At 31.6% G+C, this 23,825-nt stretch overlaps 3 protein-coding genes across 4 annotated transcripts in view; 1 reads left to right on the forward strand and 2 right to left on the reverse strand.

The window, feature by feature from the left end:
* LOC123004049 overlaps nt 1-6,495 on the forward strand; it is a 22,586-nt gene extending 16,091 nt beyond the window's left edge. Inside the window, exons 10-15 of the mRNA XM_044397165.1 lie at nt 2,036-2,295; nt 2,803-2,972; nt 3,020-3,298; nt 3,349-3,567; nt 5,874-6,217; nt 6,267-6,495. Coding sequence (XP_044253100.1) covers nt 2,036-2,295; nt 2,803-2,972; nt 3,020-3,298; nt 3,349-3,567; nt 5,874-6,217; nt 6,267-6,378 — 1,384 coding nt within the window. The 3' untranslated portion in view covers nt 6,379-6,495. The remainder of the gene's footprint in view (nt 1-2,035; nt 2,296-2,802; nt 2,973-3,019; nt 3,299-3,348; nt 3,568-5,873; nt 6,218-6,266) is intronic.
* Nucleotides 114-1,628, reverse strand: LOC123004213. 2 transcript variants are annotated; one of them, XR_006412678.1, is made up of 4 exons: nt 1,417-1,628; nt 1,169-1,368; nt 536-1,120; nt 114-482 (listed from the first exon to the last, which is right to left on the reverse strand). XR_006412678.1 is itself a non-coding variant. In XM_044397357.1 (3 exons), exons 1-3 carry the CDS (start codon nt 1,556-1,558, stop codon nt 815-817), a joined length of 648 nt encoding a protein of 215 aa, XP_044253292.1. In that variant the 5' UTR covers nt 1,559-1,628; the 3' UTR covers nt 114-814. The 2 variants fall into 2 exon arrangements, 1 of the variants encoding a protein (XP_044253292.1); XM_044397357.1 differs by having other exon boundaries at nt 114-1,120.
* A 1,270-nt stretch (nt 6,496-7,765) lies between the features above and the next one.
* LOC123003713 (methylthioribulose-1-phosphate dehydratase) lies at nt 7,766-9,983 on the reverse strand. Its single transcript, XM_044396671.1, has 3 exons — nt 9,532-9,983; nt 9,021-9,475; nt 7,766-7,960 (listed from the first exon to the last, which is right to left on the reverse strand). Exons 1-3 carry the CDS (start codon nt 9,614-9,616, stop codon nt 7,838-7,840), a joined length of 663 nt encoding a protein of 220 aa, XP_044252606.1. The 5' UTR covers nt 9,617-9,983; the 3' UTR covers nt 7,766-7,837.
* Between the last annotated feature and the right edge of the window lie 13,842 nt (nt 9,984-23,825).

The following is a 23,825-nucleotide window of genomic DNA, read 5'->3' on the forward strand; positions in this document are numbered from 1 at the left end:
GGGTGTTGCAAACCGAGGGATGTGAATAAGAACTCTGGCTTTTTTAAGGTCTGTTTTTTTTAAATTTTAGCAATTATTATCCTGGTCCAGAAATAAAAAAGCCATTTTGGGAATTTAAAAACAAGAGCTTTTATTTGTTTAATATTATTACTGGTCGCCACACCGACCGGTGAATTTTTTGCATGTGCCAATCCTTTCTCCAGAAGTGGGGTGTCTCAAAACAAGAAATGTTGTAAGGTTTTTTGGGTGCTTTTAATGTTATTTTGTTTGATTTTGGATGATTTTCCCATGTGCCCATTTTCTGGTGGTCTATTGAGTTTCGAGTATTTTTTGGGAGCATAAAAAATTATGATTTTTAAARGAATTTCACTACATTAGTTTGTAAGGCGCCAAATATACCTCTTTGATTTGGTGTTGTCTTTCTCTTTTTTTTGCATGCGCCAATTGGTCTGGTCCAGAAATAAAAAGCCATTTTGGAGTGTCTAAAAACACGGTATGTTGTGAGTTTTTTAGAGTGCTCGTGAGATAATTTTACATGATTTTGGGAGATTTTAACGGTTTTTTCGTGTGCCCAATCTTTGGTGGTCTACACATATTTGGGAACTTTTGGGGTGGATAAAAATTAATAATTTTTGAGAGGTTTTGGGCCCTATTCGGTTATTTGCTTTTGGGCAAACAGCTAAATTTGTAAGATTTTGCCTTGTTTTTTAAGACGCCAAATGTCCTGGCCCAGAAGTAACAATTTATATACTACTTCTGCGGTATAGTGTTTTTAAGAATTAAAAAGTCCAAATAACTGAACTGTTGTGTTGTGTTAGAGAAGTGGTTCAACAGTAATATCATCTTGCAAAACGCATGAGAAATAAACAGAAGGTAAATTTTCGACCCATAAATGAGACAATTCCCCTAATTCGCACAAAAACGGTTTTTCCTTATCAGGTTCAGAATGTCCAAAATCCTCCCAATTTTTCCTGTTGCTAAATGTTAGTTTCGATGCCTCAGCCCACACATCTGCTGATGAACAGCTATCAGCAATGTCTATAAGCGTATCTGAACAATCGCTTTTAGATGTTGATGGCATTTTATATAAACTTTTAATATCAAAAGGTAGCTCAAAATCCTTCAAAACGTATTTAAATAAAAGAATTCTTATTTCGAGGACACTTACCACAGAATCATCTTTTTCAACCGGAACATTCCGCAAACATAACAAAAACTGAATTATGTGTTCATCATAATAGTTTTGGACATACTCCCCACATTCCTTCAATTTTAAACTGTGTTCTACTAAATTGTACTTTGTTGCCAGTGTAAATTGCCATGCTAATAAATTACTGTAAGGATCGAGGCCTTTGAAATGTCTCTGACCTTAAAAATAGTGTAAAATAAGCTGAAACAGATTGATTAACAACGTACTTGTTGAATTGTGGCTTGTCTTTTTCAACAAAATTTCGTAGGCTTTTGATCGAAGTTTCTTAACTACAGTTTGATCATAAGAAAATGTTTCACACAAGTTTGTGATTAGATTATATACACTATTTTGCGAATTTTCATCCATCGTTTTTAAATTTAACCAAATTTGACTTAACTAAATGACAACTGTCAACAAACAGGAAAATTGATTTTGCTACCACGACCAAAACGCAAAAGTCCCTAGCACAAATTATATTAAATCATTTCAATTTTGTTTAAATAATATAAACATAATTATTAAAATTAGATCACAAAAAGAATTTGTTAAACTTAATTTGGCACATACAACAAGGAACATAAACAATTATTCTAAAAAAATTAAAATTGCGCTCCTCGGTTGGTTACATTATTGTGTTTGTCTATTTGACATTTTGACAGACAAAAATATTCTTTAAACAAATTCAACAATTTTATTAAAATATTTTCATTTTACAGACAAGTGTTTTAAAATTTCTAGTGATCTATTTCAGTTCTAAAAGAGCGAATATGGTTTACATGATATAATTAAAAGTGAGGTTAGATTTAAATAACTGGTTCATGTTTAAAGCGCATTTTATTTCAGCATGGAATCTGATCGAATTTTAGTCGCAGCAGGCCTCACCGCAGCTGCAGTTGTTGGAGCATTTGTCTTCTGGGGCCCTGCGACAACATCTGGCAGTGGTCGAGGACGTTTAGCTGGCTTAGTCAATTTGGGGAAGACTTGTTTCCTTAATGCTGTTTTGCATGCACTGGCAGCCTGCCCGCAATTCATTGACTGGTTGGAAAAAGACAGATGTGTGAAAGAAACAAGTCTAAGAAGAACTTTGGCAACCGTTTTATCAGGTAAACCACAAAAGTTAAATGCCCAAACCCATGAATATGCATTAATTTGGTGATTATTTTTGTAATGCTGGTTTGTAATATAGTTCACGGTTTGATTTTATGTAGCAGTACTAAATATAGCAGTTTGTTTTCAATGCCAGTATTAACAGTCATTCTCTAGTCCAAAATACTTTCAAAATGTTTATGTGTAAAGGCTTGGACTTGGAATATTTAATAAAAAAGGCCTAAATCATGTCAGTTACGACCCTGAAGAGTTTTTAAACTTTAAACGCAACGCACTATTGATGTCCTTTCATATTGAAAGGTTCGTATTGTATGAAATTTGAGAAATCAAGGCATCCTCGATAACCACTTGACAATCCTTTTTTATCAATTAAAAGGTATTTCAAGTCCTTCGTAGGATTTTAATAACAAAAATGTGAAACTGGTTGCATTGAAAGTTCATAGGGGTGGTTACGTGGAACATTCTGTATGTGTAGCACTTTTAGTTAAAAGTGATTTTTTTAGTTGTTAATGGTACTAATAAGTCCGTTAAGGAGACTTACGCACCAGCTGCTGTTATTAATGCTTTGAAACGGCTTGGTTGGGTTATCCCTGCAGGCGAGCAAGACGCTCACGAATTACTAAACGTGCTTCTAACCACTTTGGATGAAGAGACTCACAAAATTACAAGAAAAGTTGTATTTTAGATGACTTTGATTTTTACTCTAATTTGTGATTTTAGGCCGGTTGTTTATCTGATGCTTTGGGCATGAATGAATTGGATGTCACTGAACCAGAAGAAGAAACTTCCGAATTTAATACTTTAGGCAGTGTTATGTCCTTAAATGAATTATGTAGGCCGAGTAGTTTAAATTGGAGAGGCACCGCGATTAGACGAAACCGATGGATTTCGAGATCTTGTCGGGCTCTGCAAATGTCAGGACCTCCACAACAACCTGTTTCACATCCTTTTACTGGTACTTTAACCAGTCAGTTAAGATGTACTGAATGTGGCCATAAGGTATCCAAACAGACTTTGAAAGGGTGATAGATTATGTATGTTTTTTTCAGTCTAGTGTCCGTTATGATAAATTTGAAAGTCTTTCGTTAGCATTACCCAGTGGAGCGGGTGATTTAGGTTGGGGAAGGCATAAATTACATCAGTTGCTTACGAATTTTGTAACTCCAGAAGTTGTACCTGATGTTCAGTGTGAAGGTTGTAACAGTGGTCGTGATCCGGCGATGCCGCCTATTTTATCCAAGCAAATTAAAATACTTAATTTTGGGAAGGTGAGTTTAATTTTATACAAAAAAGTGTATAAGCTACTAAGTCTAAATTTTTAAACCCACGGATTTCGAAAGTAATCAAAGAGTCATCTGTCGGATTTGCTTTGAATCTAAGTCAGTCGCAATTACGACGTGGAACTCGGTTTCAAAAGCGAAATAAAAATTTGGGTACCTTTATTCTGGAAGTCAATTATACTAAAAGTGGGATACGCTGTCTATCCAGAAGCAGCAGCTTGATTGTTACATGCGGTATTGTAAAATATCAAGCAAAATGCGGTTAAAACTACGGTTTGCACTGCACTATTTACACTATTAAAATAAATTAATACTGCCACAATGAAGATCCTAGAAGAAAACAGTACTTTACACTAAAATTTATTTGTTATGCAATCTATTGTATTTTAAAAATGCAATAAATTATAACACAATCTAGTAAGACTAGCCAAGTCTTTAAATTGCACGTGTACGACAAAATTAAAGCTCTTTTTTTTAAATAGTTCTTGGCTAAAAAATATATATAAATAATTTAGATACTAAAATTTACGTCAACTCACATTTTTAATGTAAATCAACATTTTGAAGAAGGTCATCAGATCCCAAAAGCTACCACATAAAGTAGACAAAAACAAAATTAAAAAATCATAAATTGACCTTCAAAAAAAAAACTGACGCCACGTGTGTATTGACCACCCACGATCCAGATTTTTGTTTCCTTTTCATTTAAAGATGAATAATATTTTACGATCGTGACCGCAGTCGTAAAATTGCGATAAATAATTAATTACTGAATTGGCGTTTAACTAATTTAAAATTTTGGGCCTGGCAAAAACGCAGTATAATGAAACGATTATTATAATTGATAATTATCGGTATGTTCCACCTTAAAACGATTTCAAATTTTGAATAGAAGTCTTGATTTGAAATATTTCCTCATGAAAATGTGACTAGACTCACGGGGAACAATTCCAAAAAATATTGAAAACTTTGAATTGATACTCGCACTTTTTTAAAGCAGATTTAAGCAACTACTGTGGAACTTTCACTAAAATTTTGATAATAAAGCGTTTGACCTCGGAACTTTTATGTTGGTACTGGTAACATTGAAACTGCACTTTTTAAGGTGAATATGTCACAAATATTTTTTTCTGTCTAAAAGCCCAATTTATGTTATAGCTGGATCCTATAATTATTTCACAATGAAAATAATTATGAAAAGGGGCATAATGGCAATAAAAATGCCATAAGGTATAGTTTTTAGTTATCAGAATTTTAACAAATAGTTGAGCTTTACATCTGAAACTTACAAGTATAAAAGTGTAATTAAAGAAAACACCCAAGTTTCATAATAACTAACAGATGAATCAATATTTTTTTAATAAAATCTTTCATTGTATCCAAAAACGTTTTTCAGCCAGCTCGTATACAGGCTGTGTCAGAACTCACGCCCCAGAGAAATATTTTAAGTAAAATAAGCCATAAGGAACATGGAAAAATTAAAAAAAAAATTGACATTTATTTTTTAACATTTGACATTTTTTATGTCTATTTAATGTTACTAATGATGTTTTTTTTATAATTATTTAGTAAAGGTGCGAAAATTTTGCCAATAAAAGCCACAAATAACATTAAACAGAGTTACACTTCAGGATACAGCTTCCTTGTTTCCTCTTCTATTAGCATGTAGCAAAAAACTTGGAAAATAATTTTTCCAACAAAAATAAAGTGCAAAATTTAAACTCTCATAACTTCGAAATTTTCATAAACAGAATTTTTTAACATTTTTTCAATGTTCCTGGTATCTTACCTTACATGACATTTTTCTATGGGGTGCGAGTTCTGTTGCACTCTGTATGTAGAATGAAAAAACAAGATTTTTAAATACATTGCAAAATATTCTTCTAATAAATTTCAACAATTGTTTCAATTTGAATTATTTCTGGGATATTTATTCGAGGTTGTTATACGGACGAACACAGCAAGAAATAAAACTTGCACCACCAAAAAATTGAAAAAACTGGATTTAGACAATAATATGATCAAACAGTTGCACAAAATTTTTGCAGACCTATAACTAACCCAAGTATAGAGAATTTGCTTACTTATTTGAAAATGCATTAGTGGAATTGAACATCTCATGGTAATGAATGAACTCCAGAACCTATTAGGAATACGTTATAACCTGATTAACGGAATTAAATTACAAAGTGCTTCGAAATAGCTGGTACCTAAATATTAAATATCTAAATTACTTTATTAGTCTGTCAACTCTGAATTCGAAACAGACAGATTACAGTAAATTTACATTTCAGCTCCCAGTGTGTCTTTGCATACATATATCACGTAATACTTGGCAGCCAGGTGGAATATCGAAACGTCAGGATTACGTCCAATTTCCAATGAGACTGTCGTTGGCAGCTTACACTTTTGTCCATGCTCATTATCAGCGAAAATTAACAAATTCAGTGTATACAAGCACGAGTGAAGGTGGAAGCCCATTGTCAAGCAGCATGCCCATGTCTTGGGGTGTGGGGTCCTTATCGGAAATGGCAAATGAATTTCGAAATGTTTACCAATTGGCGGCAGTAGTAGTTCATACCGGGGATGCACATTCCGGACATTTTATTACCTATAGGAGAGGACACCACAATACAAAGTAAATTGATCTATTTAATTAAACAAAGTTATCTAGGTGTTATTTACAGGTGGTATTATACGTCTGATGTGGAAATACGCGAAGTGATGGTGGATGAAGTATTGCAAAGTACAGCTTACATGCTTTTTTATGAGAGAACTTCTAATATGAGTGCATTTTAGTCATCCTATTGTGATTTTATGCATTTAGTAAGCTTATTTTTGTTCCTATTAAGTATATGACAAATTAATTATTGTGCCATTTTATTTTGAAGCTCTTAATATATCGAATTACAGCATGCCCCGTCCTTTTATACAATGTACAGGGAGGTGCATTTTGGATGTCTGAATAGAGAAAATTCATATCTACGTTATTATAGAAGATTCAGATTTGAAATAAAGATATTATACAGGCCTTTTTTACGTAGAATTTAATAATGTAGTTAACGATTTGTTTCATTCATTTATTTTGCCGTAATTGGATAAACTTGTATTTTTTTAATGGAAATCGTAGCTGTGACATTTTTGAGAAGCTTATGTTTTTCTGATCTAAAAAATATATACAGGGTGTTTCATAACTCTATTATAAAGGTACAAAAATTTTGCCAATTAAAGCCACAAATAACATTAAACAGAGCTACAATTTAGGACACAGCTTCCTTGTTTTCTCTTCTAATAGCCTGTAGCAAAAAACTTTTCAAACAGAAATAAATAAAGTGCAAAATTTAAAGTCTCATATCTCCGAAATTTTTATAGATAGAATTTTTTAAACATTTCTTCCAGGTTCTTGGTATCTTACCTTACAATGTCATTTTTTCTCTGGGGCACAAGTTCTGGCGCACTCTGTATTGTATATTTTTAGATCAGAGAAAATAAGCTCATCAGAAAAGTCAATAGCCACCTATGGATTCCGTTTAGAAAAACATAAACGTATCTTATTATGGCTAACCAAACAATTGAAAAAAATTGTTAAATTATAGAATTATTAAATTTCACGCAAAAAGTGCCTGTATAGTGTATTTATTTCAAATATTCAATAATAACGAAGAAGATTTTTTTAAGATTTCGTTAAAATAGCAACTTTTGTCTATAAGTCGAAAACAAAAGACGGTAACGGGATGGGGTTTTAACCGAGATTATTTTCACAAAAACTGAATCCTTGAATGTATCACTCGTTTTTGTCAAACCTCTTAGTTTCGGATATCCAAAATGCACTTCCCTGTAGATACCTGACATCTTAGTGCACAATTTCATTTACTATACAGGGTGAGTCATTTATAATCATAATAAGGGCCTTAGCCGATTTTCAGACGCAACCCAAAATACATTCTCACAGATAACTCGACTTGTATATTATCAAGTAATGCATAGTGGCATATGAGAATGTATTTTGGGTTGTGTCTGAAAATCGGTCAGGACCTTTATTATGTTACATAGGTCTGTATGTGCCTCAGTCTGTATGTATAATTTTGAAAACTTTCCTCTTCAAATAAATGGATCTAAAGACTTTTAGCTTAAGTATGAAGTGTCCAATTTAATTCGATTGTTATACGAGAAATAAATTATGTTGTGAAATATTTGTAGAGTATATTTAAAAATAAATCGAAACATAACTTCTGTTGTTTTTATAACATTTGGTTTTTTATTTTGTGTTAACCAGAGCATCCAGTCCATGCGATTTCATTTGGACTACAACGTCGAACAAATAGTCGTAGCATTCTGTCATTGTCTTCGCTTGTTGCCAAGTGTCGCCCCACACATACACCTGGAACAATGAAAAACCGCTTTACCCGAAAAGAAAAAACCGAAAATAAATAATTTCATTAATTTCTGGCAGTGCATAATGTCAAAACATGCGATCAGAGTGGCCCGTGACTTTGAAATTATATTGACAATATTGTAATGTAGAAACAGGAGAACTGTCGAAAAATGCTTTTCCCCACGATCTTATACGAAAATATAACTGTTTCCATACTTACAGCGAATAATTACCTGATATCGAACGAATCGATTATTCTCCTAACCACACATGTGAAAATATGAAAATAACGTAAGAGGTTGTGCGATTGGCGGAGAGCCCTAGGCGCGTGTTTTTTTTGTCGTGGGGTTGCGGGGCCGTGAGAAAAATAGTGTATGTACATAACTCACTGGAAAGTGTCTAACGCACTCGTAGTACTAGCATAATAACAGTTCTACCATTTTAAATAAGATTGTCAAGATGTTTTTAAAACATATCGTCTATGATATTAGAGAGTTTTTGCAAACCGAGGATTTTTGAAAACTGATTCTTATGTAAAAAGTTTTGCTGAATTCGAATCCGTAAGTCGTTTTTTGATTTGAAATTGCCTTCATTATGAAAAGTTTTTGTGAAAATTTTTTAAAACCTAAAATTGCGCAAATTATGTGTTTACATTCCTGTATCTTCCCTCTGGATATAGCTACAAAGTTCATTTTTTTATTAAAATGTTTCTCAATTAATGTAGATTACAACGGAATTAAAATTTTGATAAAACAGAACTGAGAAAACTACAGTTTTCTTGTAACATGTCAAATTTGTGTAGTAAAATTTTCGAGATGCAAGAAAAATTTTTATTTTACAAGGTAGACCAATACATAATCGAGACGAAATTAAGCTAGAATTTCAAAAAAGTTTTCAATGCAAAAATCATTTTGATAAGTGTAATACAAATTCGACAACTGAATCTGCTACTCGTATCATGTGCTGTTAAGGACCATAACGATCGCGGGACGATGAAGGCCCTCCTGCGTCGGTACTCAGCAACTCCCTCTACTATTAGAACTATTTTAGAAGAATTTTATCTTACCCCATGACGACGTACTAGAACTGCACAAGTTTCGGGATACTCGGCAATAGTTTGCGCAAGCCTATCCTTCAAATCCTCCTCAAACGGCGTATTTTCAATAATCGGGACCACCAATGTGTCATCGTACCTTAGGTTTTTGCCTGTCTTTTGATTTTTTATTCCTTTTATCATTTCCAAATGCGAACATTTAAATTCCTGCCCGGGGAATAACAATGTAGCCAAAAGTGCTGCTTTCGAATGAGTATGAATAACAGCCCCCGCATTTCGCGCTGTGTAAGCACACATAAACAAGGGGGTGCATTGGCTTTTCTTCAGTTTCTTCTCTGGGGGTGGTAATTGCAAATCTTCCCCTTTAATATTTTGGACGAACAGATCTTCAGGTTGTAGTCGCTCTTTTTGTACTCCTGAGGGTGCTATATAGATTTCATCCCCATGTTTGATGCTGATTCCACCCCCTGTTAGTTGTAAATTTAAATGAGTGGAATGGGGGGCTAAACGACGGCTTGCTTACCTGTGCCGGTGACCCAACCTAAGTGGTAAAATTGGCGGCACAATTCCGGGATTAAATTTCGAGGATGTTCTTTTGGAAACGACATAATCTTATTTGTTGCCTGCGATATTTACTGTCTGTCTATCGGCTTATACTAATCTAAATACATTTTAACTATTTTAAGGTCAGATGTTGCGGCATAACCTCAAAGTACAGGCCCTGATTAGATAATTTGTGGTTTCGCATTGGGGATGTTATTGCTGTTACTATTGTATGATGAGAAATGTGACTTTGACCTGGACAAAATAGAAAAAAATACGAAAGGTTGCAGCACGATCGTGGCAATAACACAGTAATCCTTTTATACAATGGGAAATGTGTACGGAGGTTGAGCGCGAGTTATTGTCTACTTTTATGGAAGAAATGGAAAAATAAGGAAGTATTGGAACTGTTGAGATAATCTTTATAAATGCGTTTACTGACTCGTTGATTCGTCAAAGAAAGAAAGATTAGACTCCCGCATCATGACTTTATGAGCAAAAACACAATATTTTCCTTATCACTTTGACTATTATTATAAAAAAAAATCTACATTTTGCAACTTATACCTTATTTCTACAAGCACAAGCAAGTTATTGTTATTATTATTATTTCAACAGATGTCCAAAATGTGTAATGATGTTCTTATAAGTTACTTATTGTAATGTTTAATTGGTTGCATAGGTTTAGGATCGAATCTCATAAAAATAAGCAAAAGGAATAGCATGAAGTTTTAATCAGTTTTGTACATACATACAAAGACATTTTTATAACTCTGAACATAGTCTTACGTTCAGTTTAAAAAATGCAGATTGTCATAGTGATAGTGATAGTGCAGGGCCGTACCCAAGGGGTGGGATTAGGGGGTTTAAAAAAAGTGTTTCGAAAAATGCCATGAAAGGGAGCTACACCCCCCAAAAAAGGTACGTTTTTTAAAGGGTTTTTCCTAATATTTCAGAATAGATAAAATTACAAAATTTGGTACCTTTATACAGGGTGCGCCAGAACTTGCGCCCCAGAGAAAAATGTCATATAAGGTAAGATACCAGGAATATGGAAAAAATGTTAAAAAAAATTTATCTATAAAAATTTCGAAGTTATGAGGGTTTAAAGTTTGCACTTTGACTCTATTTATTTCTGTTGGAAAAGTAGTTTTCCAAGTTTTTTTGCTATAGGCTATTAAAAGAGGAAACAAGGAAGCTGTATGCTAAATTGTAACTCTGTTCAATGTTGTTTGTGGCTTTTATTGGTAAAATTTTTGTCCGTTTACTAAATAACTGTAAAAAAAACATATACACGATCATCAGTATGATTAAATAGATATAAAAAATGTCAAATGTCAAAAAATAAAGTCAAAATTTTTTGACAGATAGAATTTTTTAAACATTTTTTTCATGTTCCTGGTATCTTACCTTACTTGAAAATTTTCTCTGGGGCGCGAGTTCTGGCGCACCTGTATGTACACACCTAAACAAATGCCAAATAACAAAATTTTTAATCAGGGGCGTCCTAAACGGTAAAACAAATTTAATTTTTATGCTGTTTATGGTGGGTAACATAAATTTTTAAACCGATTTTTACTAAAAATCCGTAAATTGTATCGGAAAAACACAAAAGACCTTTTTTATGAAAAACTATGAAATTTTGTTGCTGAAAGTGGCAAGAAACCACAGGCAAAATAGTTACAATAAATTTTTACCCTAATCCCATCTAGTTTAGGAAGCCCCTTATTAAAAATTTCAAGATTTTATTTTTGTACTTGTTTAGGTGTATAAAAGTTATCATCTGTACCAAATTTTGAATTTTTTTCTAAAATGATTTCGGAAATATTGAAAAAAAACCTATTAAAAGACGCACCCCTTGCGTAGCATTTCCCGATATATGTTCATAGAAAATTTTTGTTTTAAAAAAATGTTTAAATTTGTAACAATAAAAAGTATTAAAAATTTATTTTATTTTTTGTTACTTTTGTGAGTTAATTTGTATTTTTTTATGTTTAATTAGGATCTCTTATTTCAATTTAAAATAAAAACGTGTACTTAGAGATTTTTGCTTTTTAATCCGCCTTCTTTTATTTCATTCATTTTCATGGACCAACAAGAAACTCCTCCCGAAATAAAATCCTGGTTACGGCCCTGATAATGTGTCTACAATTTAAGAGCAACAAATTAAAAAATTGCTTTATTTAAATTGAAAAGATGATAATACAAACAGAAAGAAGAAGATTCAGCAAAAATTTTACTGAAAACCATAAATTAAAAGAATGAACAGAACAGAAATTTTTGCTTCGCCTGAAGTTTGTAACTTTTTACGATACTGAATTGGTAACTAGCATAGTTACAAACGAGTTCGTTAAATAAAATTTAGGTACTGGACAAGGCCGGTAGTAGTCTATTACCGGCCGGTAGCCTATCTACGGGACTCGTTTGTAACTATACCTACAGGTGCGCCAGAACTCGCGCCCCAGAGAAAAATTTCAATTAAGATAAGATACCAGAAAAAATGTTTAAAAAATTGTATCTGTCAAAAAATTTTGGCATTTATTTTTTGACATTTGACATTTTTATGTCTATTTAATGATACTGATGATCTTGTATGTTTTTTTACAATTATTTGAGTACAAAAATTTTGCCAATAAAAGACACAAATAACATTGCAAATTGCAAAGACTTACACATTACACTTACACATTTAATATCACAAATTGAATTATTTTTGATTAAATAATTTTTTTGTTATTTTGTTTTATTTATTGGCACATGTCAATTTACTTGCTTTAATTAATGCTCCACAACTTTGTCTTTTACATTTCGTGTATACAGGGTGCGCCAGAACTCGCGCCAGAGAAAAATTTCAAGTAAGATAAGATACCAGGAAGATGAAAAAAATGTTTAAAAAATTCTATCTGTTAAAAAATTTTGACATTTATTTTTACATTTGACATTTTTTTATATCTATTTAATGATACTGATGATCTTGTATATGTTTTTTACAATTATTTAGTAAAGAGACAAAAATTTTGCCAATAAAAGCACAAATAACATTGAACAGAGTTACAATTTAGGATACAGCTTCCTTGGTTCCTCTTTTAATAGCCTATAGCAAAAAAACTTGGAAAATTATTTTTCCAACAGAAATAAATAGAGTCAAAGTGCAAACTTTAAACCCTCATAACTTCTAAATTTTTATAGATAAATTTTTTTTAACATTTTTTCCATGTTCCTGGTATCTTACCTTATATGGCATTTTTCTCTAGGGCGCGAGTTCTGGCGCATCCTGTATTTAATTGTATATGTCTTCATTTAAATAAAACGCAAACGTCAGAAAAATGACGTTTTAATGACTAAGGGTCGGTTTCTGAAACGATTTATCGTTTGATAAATTTTTTTGGAGACCTACAATGGCAAGCACAAAATTTTGGTAGGTACCTAATGCCATTTCATTTTTTTGTCAAAAAAAGTAGTTTCCCTGTGTAACTTTGACAAGAGAGTATATTAGGGAATGACACTGACTCCTACTGAAATTTAATGCTCGCCATTGTAAAAAGTAGGATATTATCAATATTTGATATATAGAAACGCACTAGAAACTACACTGATTATTCACTAGTTAAATCAATCAACACTTGCAAAAATCTCAACACAAATTAAGAAAGTGACGCGTGACGTTTGTTATCATTTTATTCTGAACCGTCCTGATTATTGTTGCTCTCTTCTCTCCACCTGAATGGTTTGCGGATAAAATAGTAGATATACTCGTATTACATAGGGCGACAAAAACAAAGTCATGTCGTGACAACTTGACAAATTTTATATCATTTTGTTCGTCTCAGTGAGACAAAAAAAAATGCACTAAAAAAAAATTCAAAAAGTCCACACAATTTGAAATAAATATATTTTTTTCTAATTTAAATGAATTTAAAATACTTTAACTTTAAAAAATCATTACTCAATAACCATTAGGCCGATTTTCTTCAAATAAAGACCATTCTAAAGGGATAGACTTGCCCTTTAGAATGATATGCAATTTGAAATTGAATATTGGCCAACTTTTCTTCGAACAGTGTTCGAAGAAGTTCGAAGTAAATCGAAGTAATCTAAGAAAAACCCTACGAGTAATTTTTTTTTTTCTTTGTCACCATCGTGTAGAGCATCTTTTTATTAGTAAGTATCTAAATTTTTAAAATAATATACCAAGTAGTTTTCAAGATATGATTTTTTGAAGTTAAGGTTTGCTATTCAGGCATTGCGCCATATAGGAGAAATACATGTTAATCTTACTTAAAATTGCATTTTTATGGAATATTTGTTTTAAGACTCTTCTTTTGCTTAAAAATGGTCAAATGCACCTTCTTTTTTCTAAAAACTGTTTCTTTACTTAAAACAAACAAAGAGTACCTACGTACTAATTAAAACAAATAAAGAGTTTTTTTGTTCTAAAAATGATCACTGATAATTGAATAAAAAGGATCTAGAAGTTTAAAGCAGTTGCTTTAAATATAAGAGCAAATCTTTTTCAAATGAAATCACTTTCTATTCAGATTCCAACTTGTTCACTTTGTTCTAGCTTTCTGAACTTTTTTTTTTGAAAATGTTCTCAGCAAATGCTTTCTCATCACGTTCTGCTGATGTTGAATGCAATAAGTCAGTTGCTTCGTGTGCAACTGTTATCATAACAACTATTACCTACAAGCTAACTGAAGGTAATCGTAGAATGTACCAACAAAATAAATCAGGTGGCTTATTGCATTTATTATAAATGATTCACCTTGTATTTCTTGACTTTAAACAATTTAATAATTTTTGAAATACAATTTTGAAAAAACATTTTTGAATAAAGTTGCAGTTTGTATTAAAATGTCTAAATGTAACATTACTTAAGCAATTAGAATTCTCTTGATTACTCTTGTGCACACGTTCGCACGTACTCTTACACGAATTACACGTTCCATTAGTAAATCTTGTGCTTCCTTGAAACACATTTTAAAAACAAATACAAAAGAGATTCACTTAGGAAAACTCATTTGTATTCCCTTGAGTACCAACCAGTAGTAACAGCTCTACTTAACCACTTTCTTATCACTAAAATTTCTTTGTTGTTTTAACATGAAAAATTATGTTAAATAATTAAAGTTGCTTAACGGAGAATGGACCGGGTAATCAAATTCAAAACACTTCAGCTGTCGTTTTGGTTTATTCAATTGAAGAGCAGACTTTGAAAATGCAATTTGACCATGTTTTTATGAATTGAGATAAAGGTGGCGCTCAGTGGTGGCGCAGAAGACTATATGCAATTGTCTTTCTAATGAACCTTTCCTGGACGTTCAAATCGCATTTTGTCCTATGTTAAAAAAATATTGAACGTTGGATCTGGTAGTTATACTTGAACTGCCACTAGGAAAGGCTATCAAAAAAAAAACTTGACAGCATCAAAAGTTTTTTGGTAGCCCTGGCTGGGGAAAATTGGGTAGAAGGTTCACAGAGCTCAAATGGATGAAAGAAATTTTTGAAAATAATAATTACAAGGAAGCTGCGGATGAAAAAAAACGAAGAAGAATGCGCATGTACAGATGAGGAAGAGGTGCAATATGTATAAATTTGTGTATTATTGATATACAGGTGAGCCAGAACTCGCGCCCCAGAGAAAAATGTAAGGTAAGATTCCAGGAACATGGAAAAAATGTTAAAAAAAAATATCTATAAAAATTTCGAAGTTATGAGAGTTTAAATTTTGCCCTTTGACTCTATTTATTTCTTTTGAAAAAATAATTTTTTAAGTTTTTTTGCTACAGGCTGTTAGAAGAGAAAACAAGGAAGCTATATCCTAAATTGTGATTCTGCTTAATGTTATTTGTAGCTATTATTGGCAAAATTTATGTAGCTTTACTACATAGTTATAAAAAAAAACGTATACATACAAGATTATCAGTGTCATTACACAGACAAAAAAATGTCAAATGTCAAAAAATAGAGGTCAAAATTTTTTGACAAAAATATGTATATTATTCTTCACATACATATAAACATAATATGTTTGGTACCTAGATAACATAAAGGTAGGATTTTTATGATAACATAATATCGTCCCCTTGTGCAACAACTACTTAGATAACTTAAATTTTAGGCATTTCTCAAGTAGAGCTATTTGTTGCAATACTTTAAAAACATAAAAGCAAATTTTCTATCAGATTATGAAAACATAATCTAGTATATTACACACCTGTGTGACTAATAATAATTATTTTTGATTACTTACAGGGTGTAGATTTTTGCCTTTCAATTTCTCAAAACTAAATACAGAGTGCGCCAGAACTCGCCCCCTAGATAAAAATGCTATATAAGGTAAGATACCAGGAACATGGAAAAAATATTTAAAAAATTTTATCTATAAAAATTTCGAAGTTATGAGGGTTTAAAGTTTACACTTTGACTCTATTTATTTCTGTTGGAAAAATAATTTTCCAAGTTTTTTGCTATAGGCTATTAAAAGAGGAAACAAGGAAGCTGTATCCTAAATTATAACTCCATTAAATGTTATTTGTGTGAAAGCGAACATTATTTCACTCAAAATGAATAAAACGCAAACTTGTCAAAGTTTCCACTGACATTTAATGTCAAAAATCAGGATTTCCATCTGAAGGCACCGCCTACTCTAATTTTTTTTTTTTTTTTGATCACATGGTAGTTTGATTATTACTTTATGATTGTGAATAACATACCGAGGTGGCAGGTGCATCATTACCAAGGCGAAAGATGAAGCGCCGCGGTAAACACGAGGCACGATAAAGCAATGACTACCATTGAATAAGTGTAATCATTCAACGCGACTACCAAGGTTTTTATACTATATGATTTTGTTTTGTTTGATATTATTTGTATTTTATTCACAATCATCCTCCTTAAAGAACAAAAAAGCAATAAAGAATTGATAAAATTTTGAAAAACATGACATATGAAAGTTCAGGTTGAGAAGTGGCCACTGCCCAACCTAAACTGTCATTTTACATATTAAGTGACAAGAAAGTAACTACTTTCCAACCTGAACCTGATATTTTATATCAATTATTACATGAAGTTGAAATGTCATACTTTCCAAGTTTTTACATTCATACAATGTATTTTGCTCGGTATTTTGATTATTATTTTATAATGGTGAATAAACGTTTTACTATTTTGTCAAAAATAATGTATGTTTTAATTTGAAACCGACAAGTATACATTTACACTAGATTAAATCGATAAACGAACTGATAGTAAAATAAAAGCATTGGATTTGACTTCACGTGTATTCAATATGCATAATGCATCACGAAGTTTTAATGCGTTTACTGCTCGGCAATTCTGCTGTCCAATCGAATAAACAAATAGTAAACAAACATTTAATATCATGTTAAAGTTTCAAAAAGAAAATTTATCTTTTATTCTATTAACATCGAATATTTCTAACCGGGTATAATTTGTCATATTTTTCTTAAAGCAGTTTTTCTTAACTATAATTAATAAATATCTTTATTAGATTTATGGTATTTCACAAAATTATTTTAATTGTTTAGTGTTGGATTAACAAAGATTTTAGAAAGATGTCTTGAATAAGTCTGCCATTCCCTACTTTATAAGTTAATTTCATTTATTCACAATCATTCAATCACCAATGTAATATGCCGATTACTAACCTCTTAAAGGTTGGGAAATACGTCATTATATCTCATGAGAAGTAATAACATTGCTTCTCTTGGGCGGTAATATGCAGGATTGCCAACATGAAGATTACAATAATACCGGAACTTTTTTCTTTCAATTTGTCAAAATACGCATCATATTTTGCTAAATTAGTATTCAATTGTTTCTGCAGCAGTTTTTCTTACTTCTGGAGAAGCGTACTACTCCATCTCAATAATTTTAATATCAGATTCACACATTATTGCAATATTTTTTTGACATTTATGAAATGTCAAAAATCAAAAGCAATTTGGATGGCCTACCACGTTTAAACCTTAACTTTGTTAGAATTCTGTTTTATTAAAATTTTTGACTAAAAATAATGTGATTGTGAATATAATAGCATACAAACCTCGGTGGTAATGGCATTACCCCTTGTGCTTGTGCTGTATACATGAGCACTCGGGATAATGTCATATTTAGCACCTCGCTTGTAATTATTATTACTTAATTACTTAATTATTATTATTATTAAAATTTGATTAAAAACAAATTTATAAGAAACCGTCACTATTATTGAAAAATGACTTAACTCAGCACCATGTGCCTTTTAACTTTTTGTAAAATGTAAAATTTTAATTGTTAAAACTTCTCAAACAATATGCAAATTCGTTTGTTTAAATTATTTTATTCAATTTTGCCTTATAAAATGACGTTTATTTATGTCAAATCAAACTATTAAAGTCATTGTTTATTTTGTTTATTTAAGCAGCGCATTAAAACATCAATAATCGCGCATTAAAAATTGTAATCCGCTGTTTTAAACATACAATATTTTTATTTAAAATTACAATAAAAATGATTATCGCATCGGATTCTAAAGTTCCTCAATCGGTATTTGAGCAACAATACAAATGTTGCGATTTTGAACTGTTGCACATTCGAAATTCACGCTTCCATAACTGTGTGTTTAGCGCAGGACTTGGACAAGGTCCAACAGATGATTTTGAAAAAGCAGTTTATCCATTAGTATGGCATCACTATCATCCAACGAACGTTCCACATCAGAAAGAACATCATAATGCACAAATTATTTATTAATTTTTTCCACAGAAAACGACTTGACACTCACAATACAATAGTCGCCAGACCTTTGTCATTTTATAAAAGTTGAAAATTTGTCAGTGGATACTACTAACACAGGTAGGAACGATGGGCAAGTATGAAGTTTGGGTCATCGTGGCTTTGGGAGATAACAGGTAGCAAAGAAGTAAAAAAACCAACTTAAATTTATCAAATAAAAAAGCCAAATATTTTTATATTTTTTTCGGAATAATATTAGAAATCACCTCATCCATTGCCAGACACTTAACTTCGTCGCAACCCCTTGTCAGACACCTTCTTTAAACTTTTTCATTAGCCAGACAGTTTTAAGTGCTAAGTTCTAAATTTTAAGTAAAATAAATGTGATTCAGTTTTCACAAAGAATCATCATTGGAGGCCTACAACTACCCTATATGTTTGTCTGGCCCAGGGTAGAACTGTCGAAACTGTCTGGTTACTGAGAAACCCATCTTCTAATAGTTGTCCAAGTAACATGTAAAAAATTCAGCTTTTATAGTATAACGTAAGTACAGTTACAATTTATTAAAGTTTAAAGGTGTCTGACAAGAGGTTGCCACAATATTAAGTGTCTGGCAATGGATGAGATGATTTCTAATATTATTCGGAAAAAAAATATAAAAAATTACGCTTTTTTATTTGATAAATTTAAGTTGGTATTTATTAATTCATTGCTACTTGTTATCTCCCAAAGCCACGATGACCCAAACTTCATACTTGTCCATCGTTCCTACCTGTGTTAGTGGTATGCGCTGACAAATTTTCAACTTTTATAAAATGACGAAGGTCTGGCCGCCGCGGGCTCTTGCCCTACAATTTTTTTTCCAACTTTGTTTATAAAAACAAGTCGTTGTCATGGTCGTCGCATAGGAATCAGGATAATCATGAAATTTTTAAATGTCTGACGATTTGATGACTGATATTTTTATCTTTAAAATCGAAAGGTTTATATGGCAAAATAGAGTAAAATGTTGTATTACATTCGCAGGATAAAGTGTCCGTTTAATTCTCTGAAACGAACAGCTCATTAAACGGCCACTTTATAATATATAATATAATTTATAATAAATAACTATTATTCTTCGACACTGTCAAAATTTACGGTTTTTCTCCCGTGTAAGGAAGTTTTGACAACTGTTTGACATTTCTCAATACCAAACATCAGATTATTTTTAACAGATTTAAAGCAAGTTTAAGCCTTATTGAGTCTAATTCGAAGAATAAAATGTTGTATTCAACTCGTTTGAGTGTAAATCAGACGCTTTATTCCACCTCGTGGATGATAAACCACGAGTGTGTAACCCACTCGGTGAGATAATCCGTCCGATTTACACTCAAACTCGTCGAATAAATAACTATTTCCACAATAGTTTGTTTTCAACACAAAAGTTCAAACAATTTGAGTGAATTTCTTTTTCGGTAGAAATATTTTTTCATAGTGATAATTAATATTAAAAATAAACCATATAATTTATTATCTGTGAGAAGTTTGAGTTTGATAAAAAAAATTGAATAAATTGAAGCCTTTGAAATTAATGAATAATTTATTAGACGTTTTAAACTGGAATTACTAGTCTGCCGTCTCTTTTAACAAATTTATATTAGTCATTAGTTTACCGGAAAATAACAAGAAAAAACAATTTATATTATACTAATGAACATATTTCCAAATTAAATGAGCATTCATTTATCTTAAACCAGATAGGCTCGTAGTGAATGACAGCTCTAAATCCGCAACTAAATCGATAAGTCTCCGAGTAAAAACGTGAACAATTAAGCAAAGTTGTGGGTTTTCAGCTTTCGAACATTTCTTCTCAGCATTTAAAAACCAGGTGCTTAACAGAAAGGAGGTAAATGAGGTATGAGGAGCATTCGGTGATCTAGATAACCAAAACGCCACGAAAAACATCGTGAGCGAAATTCGTTTTTTTTTCCATTCTCGAAATTTGTTCAAACGACTTATTTTTTAAATTCTCTAACTTTTTGTCACTTTTTGTTGAAACTTTGACAGACTTACTCTCACTCTCACATGCGGTTCGCTAAATTAATTGACGCACGAGGTCATAGTTTTTTACCAGACATATCAAACAACCCTCGTATTAAACTTACACGTGTCAATGATTGCAATGACAAGGTCTTCACTCTGAGCTTCATTTGTAAGCACACGATTAGCTGTAGATAATATAAAACTTTATCTACATCTGCCCAATTCAAAAAACTCTAAAAAAATCTAAATCTATAAGTTCCATTCAAAAAACTTACGGAGTATTATACAACCGCTCAAATTTTTTGCAAACAATTTTTTAAATAAATGTGAAAAAATTTTTGGTACAAATTGTGTATCAATATAGTAATACCATAATAATGAGTGATTCAAAAACAAAAAATCTGCTCTTCGAATTTGATGAAGCTACTCCAAATGTCTCATTACTTTTACCAAATAAATCATAAACGATTCATTGATTGGTGTACAACTGCGAGCATTAAATTTTGGTAGTCATTACCTAACATGCCTTCATGTGAAACGGACATGTGGATGTCAAATAGCTGTCTTCAAATTGACGGAACTTCTTATGAGTCCCAACTGATCAGCTACCTCATCTTCAGAAAATTCTTTCTCAAGCATGGTAATTATTTATTTTCACTTTGTTGAAGTTAGAGACTGGCAACACAATAAAATATTTGTTAATTAGTTTTTGGCATGGTGTTTTGACATTTATATTCATTTTTTAAAGAAGGTTGACAACATCAGATAAAATTTTGACATTTAACATTTTTTTATATGTACTTAATGATACTGATGATATTGTATATGTTTTTTTACAATTATTTAGTAAAGAGACAAAAATTTTGCCAATAAAAGCCACAAATAACATTGAAAAGAGATAAGTTTAGGATACATTTTCCTGCCAGAACTCGCGCCCCAGAGAAAATTTTCAAATAAGGTAAGATACCATCAGGAACATAAAAAAAAATGTTTAAAATTACATAGGGAAACAATTTTTTTTTGATAAAAAGTTTCAAAATGACATTACCTACAAAAATTTAATGCTCGCCATTTTACCTCCAAGAAAATTAAACCTGAAGCAAAAGAAAAAATAACATTGTCAGTTTTTGAAGAATTATAAGTGCTCCAGTCTTTGGACTTTCTATTCAATGCTGCGAGCTACAGTCAAATTGAAGCAAAATATTAGTCAATTTAATCTTTTATTCTTCGACACTGTCAAAATTTACGGTTTTTCTCCCGTGTAAGGAAGTTTTGACAATTGTTTGGCATTTCTCAATACAAAACGTAAAATTATTTTTAACAGATTTAAAGCAAGTTTAAGCCTTGTTGACTCTAATTCGAAGAATAAAATGTTGTATTCTACTCGTTTGAGTGTAAATCGGACGCTTTATTCCACCTCGTGGATGGTAAACCACTCGTTACACTCGTGGTTTAAAAATCCACTCGGTAAAATAAAGAGTCCGATTTACACTCAAACTCGTCGAATAAATAACTATTAATTGCTTTTTTCAAAAAGCAATCAATGTGCCACAAGCCAAAGAAATCCAGAGTATTTTAAAAAAAGAGGATGTTTCAACATTTTTAAAAGAAGCTGGAGATAAAGAATTTTTATTAATAAAGATAAAACGTTTTGAATGTTTGATGTAATGAAACTAATAATAACTTCATATTTAAGGTTGCCTTAATAATTAAACTTGGAGTTGCTTGCAGAGCAGATGAATTAACTGACCTGCAATTAGAAAATGTGAAAAAAGAGGGACAGCTTTCTCATATCTTCATATAAAGTACATAGACCAAAGCATCTAGAGAATTTATTATTGTCGGAAGCATCAAAGAAGTAAGAAAAACAGCCTCAAATACTCTTAGAGCAGAGATTACTGACAATGAAGTTACAACAACTGCTTCCATTTCCTACAAAAATTTCAGCCTTTTTTAAAAAAAACTTGCTATTCCTCAAGTTATAGCAGACAATTCTCAACAAAATTTAAATGTCTACTAAATGATACAAATATTTAATATTACACAATGCATCTCATAGTTATGTACCAAAATTGAAACAGCGTTTTTCGAAACATATTTGAGAATGAGTAGAGGACACCGGGGTTAAGAGATGTACAGACAAGCAAACCAGGAGAATTCCATGTACGGCGATGATCTCAAATAAAAGATAAAAATATGTTCTTTCGTTTGAGTTACATCTCATGGGCAGAATTGTGAATTGTGTACGTAAACTCGATAAACATTTTTTGGCTTCGCCGATGGTGGCGCTATCTGGTGGTTCAACAGTTTTGCCTTCTGCCCTCAATGAGTTTTTTCGGAAAATAAAAAGTTTAAGCACAAATCGTTAAGTTCCATATTTTTATTCATTCAGATTATTAAACCAAGATAAAATATAAAACAATTATTTCACTTTTTTAATTTTTTTTTATAAAAAACACAAGTTTCTTATTGCTTAACTTGATTACGTATATTAACACCACCATTTTCAAATACAACATTCTGAGAGACGTTTAAAATCTCATGGTTTGCTTATTTAAAATTTCACTTTTCAAATTATTATGTACGAATCAAATGCAAAAATTTTAATCGAAATTAAAACAGTGTAAAAACTTAAAACAAGTAGTGAGAGTGACAACGAAACTAGGAATTCAAGTTGAAAACAAAATCATACATTTGCTATTGTTTACGTTCTTTACAGATTTTATTGTTAAGTAAACAAAAATGTTGTTTACATGTAAACAACCATGTATTTTTATTTTACATTGTTAACACTCGTGAAATAAAGCGTCCGATTTACACTCAAACTCGTCGAATAAATAACAACTATATTTGAGATTAATAACAGATTCATTTAGTGATCAAGAATTTGAATTTTTCATTATACCTAATCACAAAAGTTGATACTAAATATTTAGTGAAAAGTTTTAATTAGAAAAGTATATTTATTCATTTAAAATGCAACAAGTTTCCCTTCTTCACAGTCACTGCACTTTCTGAAAGAGTTTTTCCTCGATTAGATTAACCGAATAATCTCCAATGTGTCAAAGAAACAAAATGTTCGGGTGAAACTTCTCAGTTCGTCAAACTTTCCTCTATTTGTTTTCCATTCAGTCTCGCACAAAAGTCCTCTGCCCATGCCATGAATGAAGAAATCTAGGCATAAAATCGTAATAACTGTATCGTAAATTACTCTTCTCCGCTTTCCATTAGTTTTTTACCCACGTTTAACGTGAATTATCGCGACAATTGTTCGAATACGAAAATACGGTCCCCACGAAATATTTCAGATCAGAATTCATTATGTTCGGCAAATTTGCGTCATTCCCTGGACAATTTTTTCAACTAATCCATCCTCGCAATTTTAGTCACGAAATTTAGAAAATTACACCATTCACCTTAAAAAATATTCAGTTTCACCGAAATTGCACAACGCCATTGGCCGGCACTGTAACTCGAAAAAATCTTATTGGCCAAAAATTGTGTGTTAA

Source organism: Tribolium madens, unplaced genomic scaffold, assembly GCF_015345945.1.
Source record: "Tribolium madens isolate multiple individuals breed KSU strain unplaced genomic scaffold, Tmad_KSU_1.1 Scaffold_1;HRSCAF=32;Tcas5.2_LG8, whole genome shotgun sequence".
Lineage (NCBI taxonomy): Eukaryota > Metazoa > Arthropoda > Insecta > Coleoptera > Tenebrionidae > Tribolium > Tribolium madens.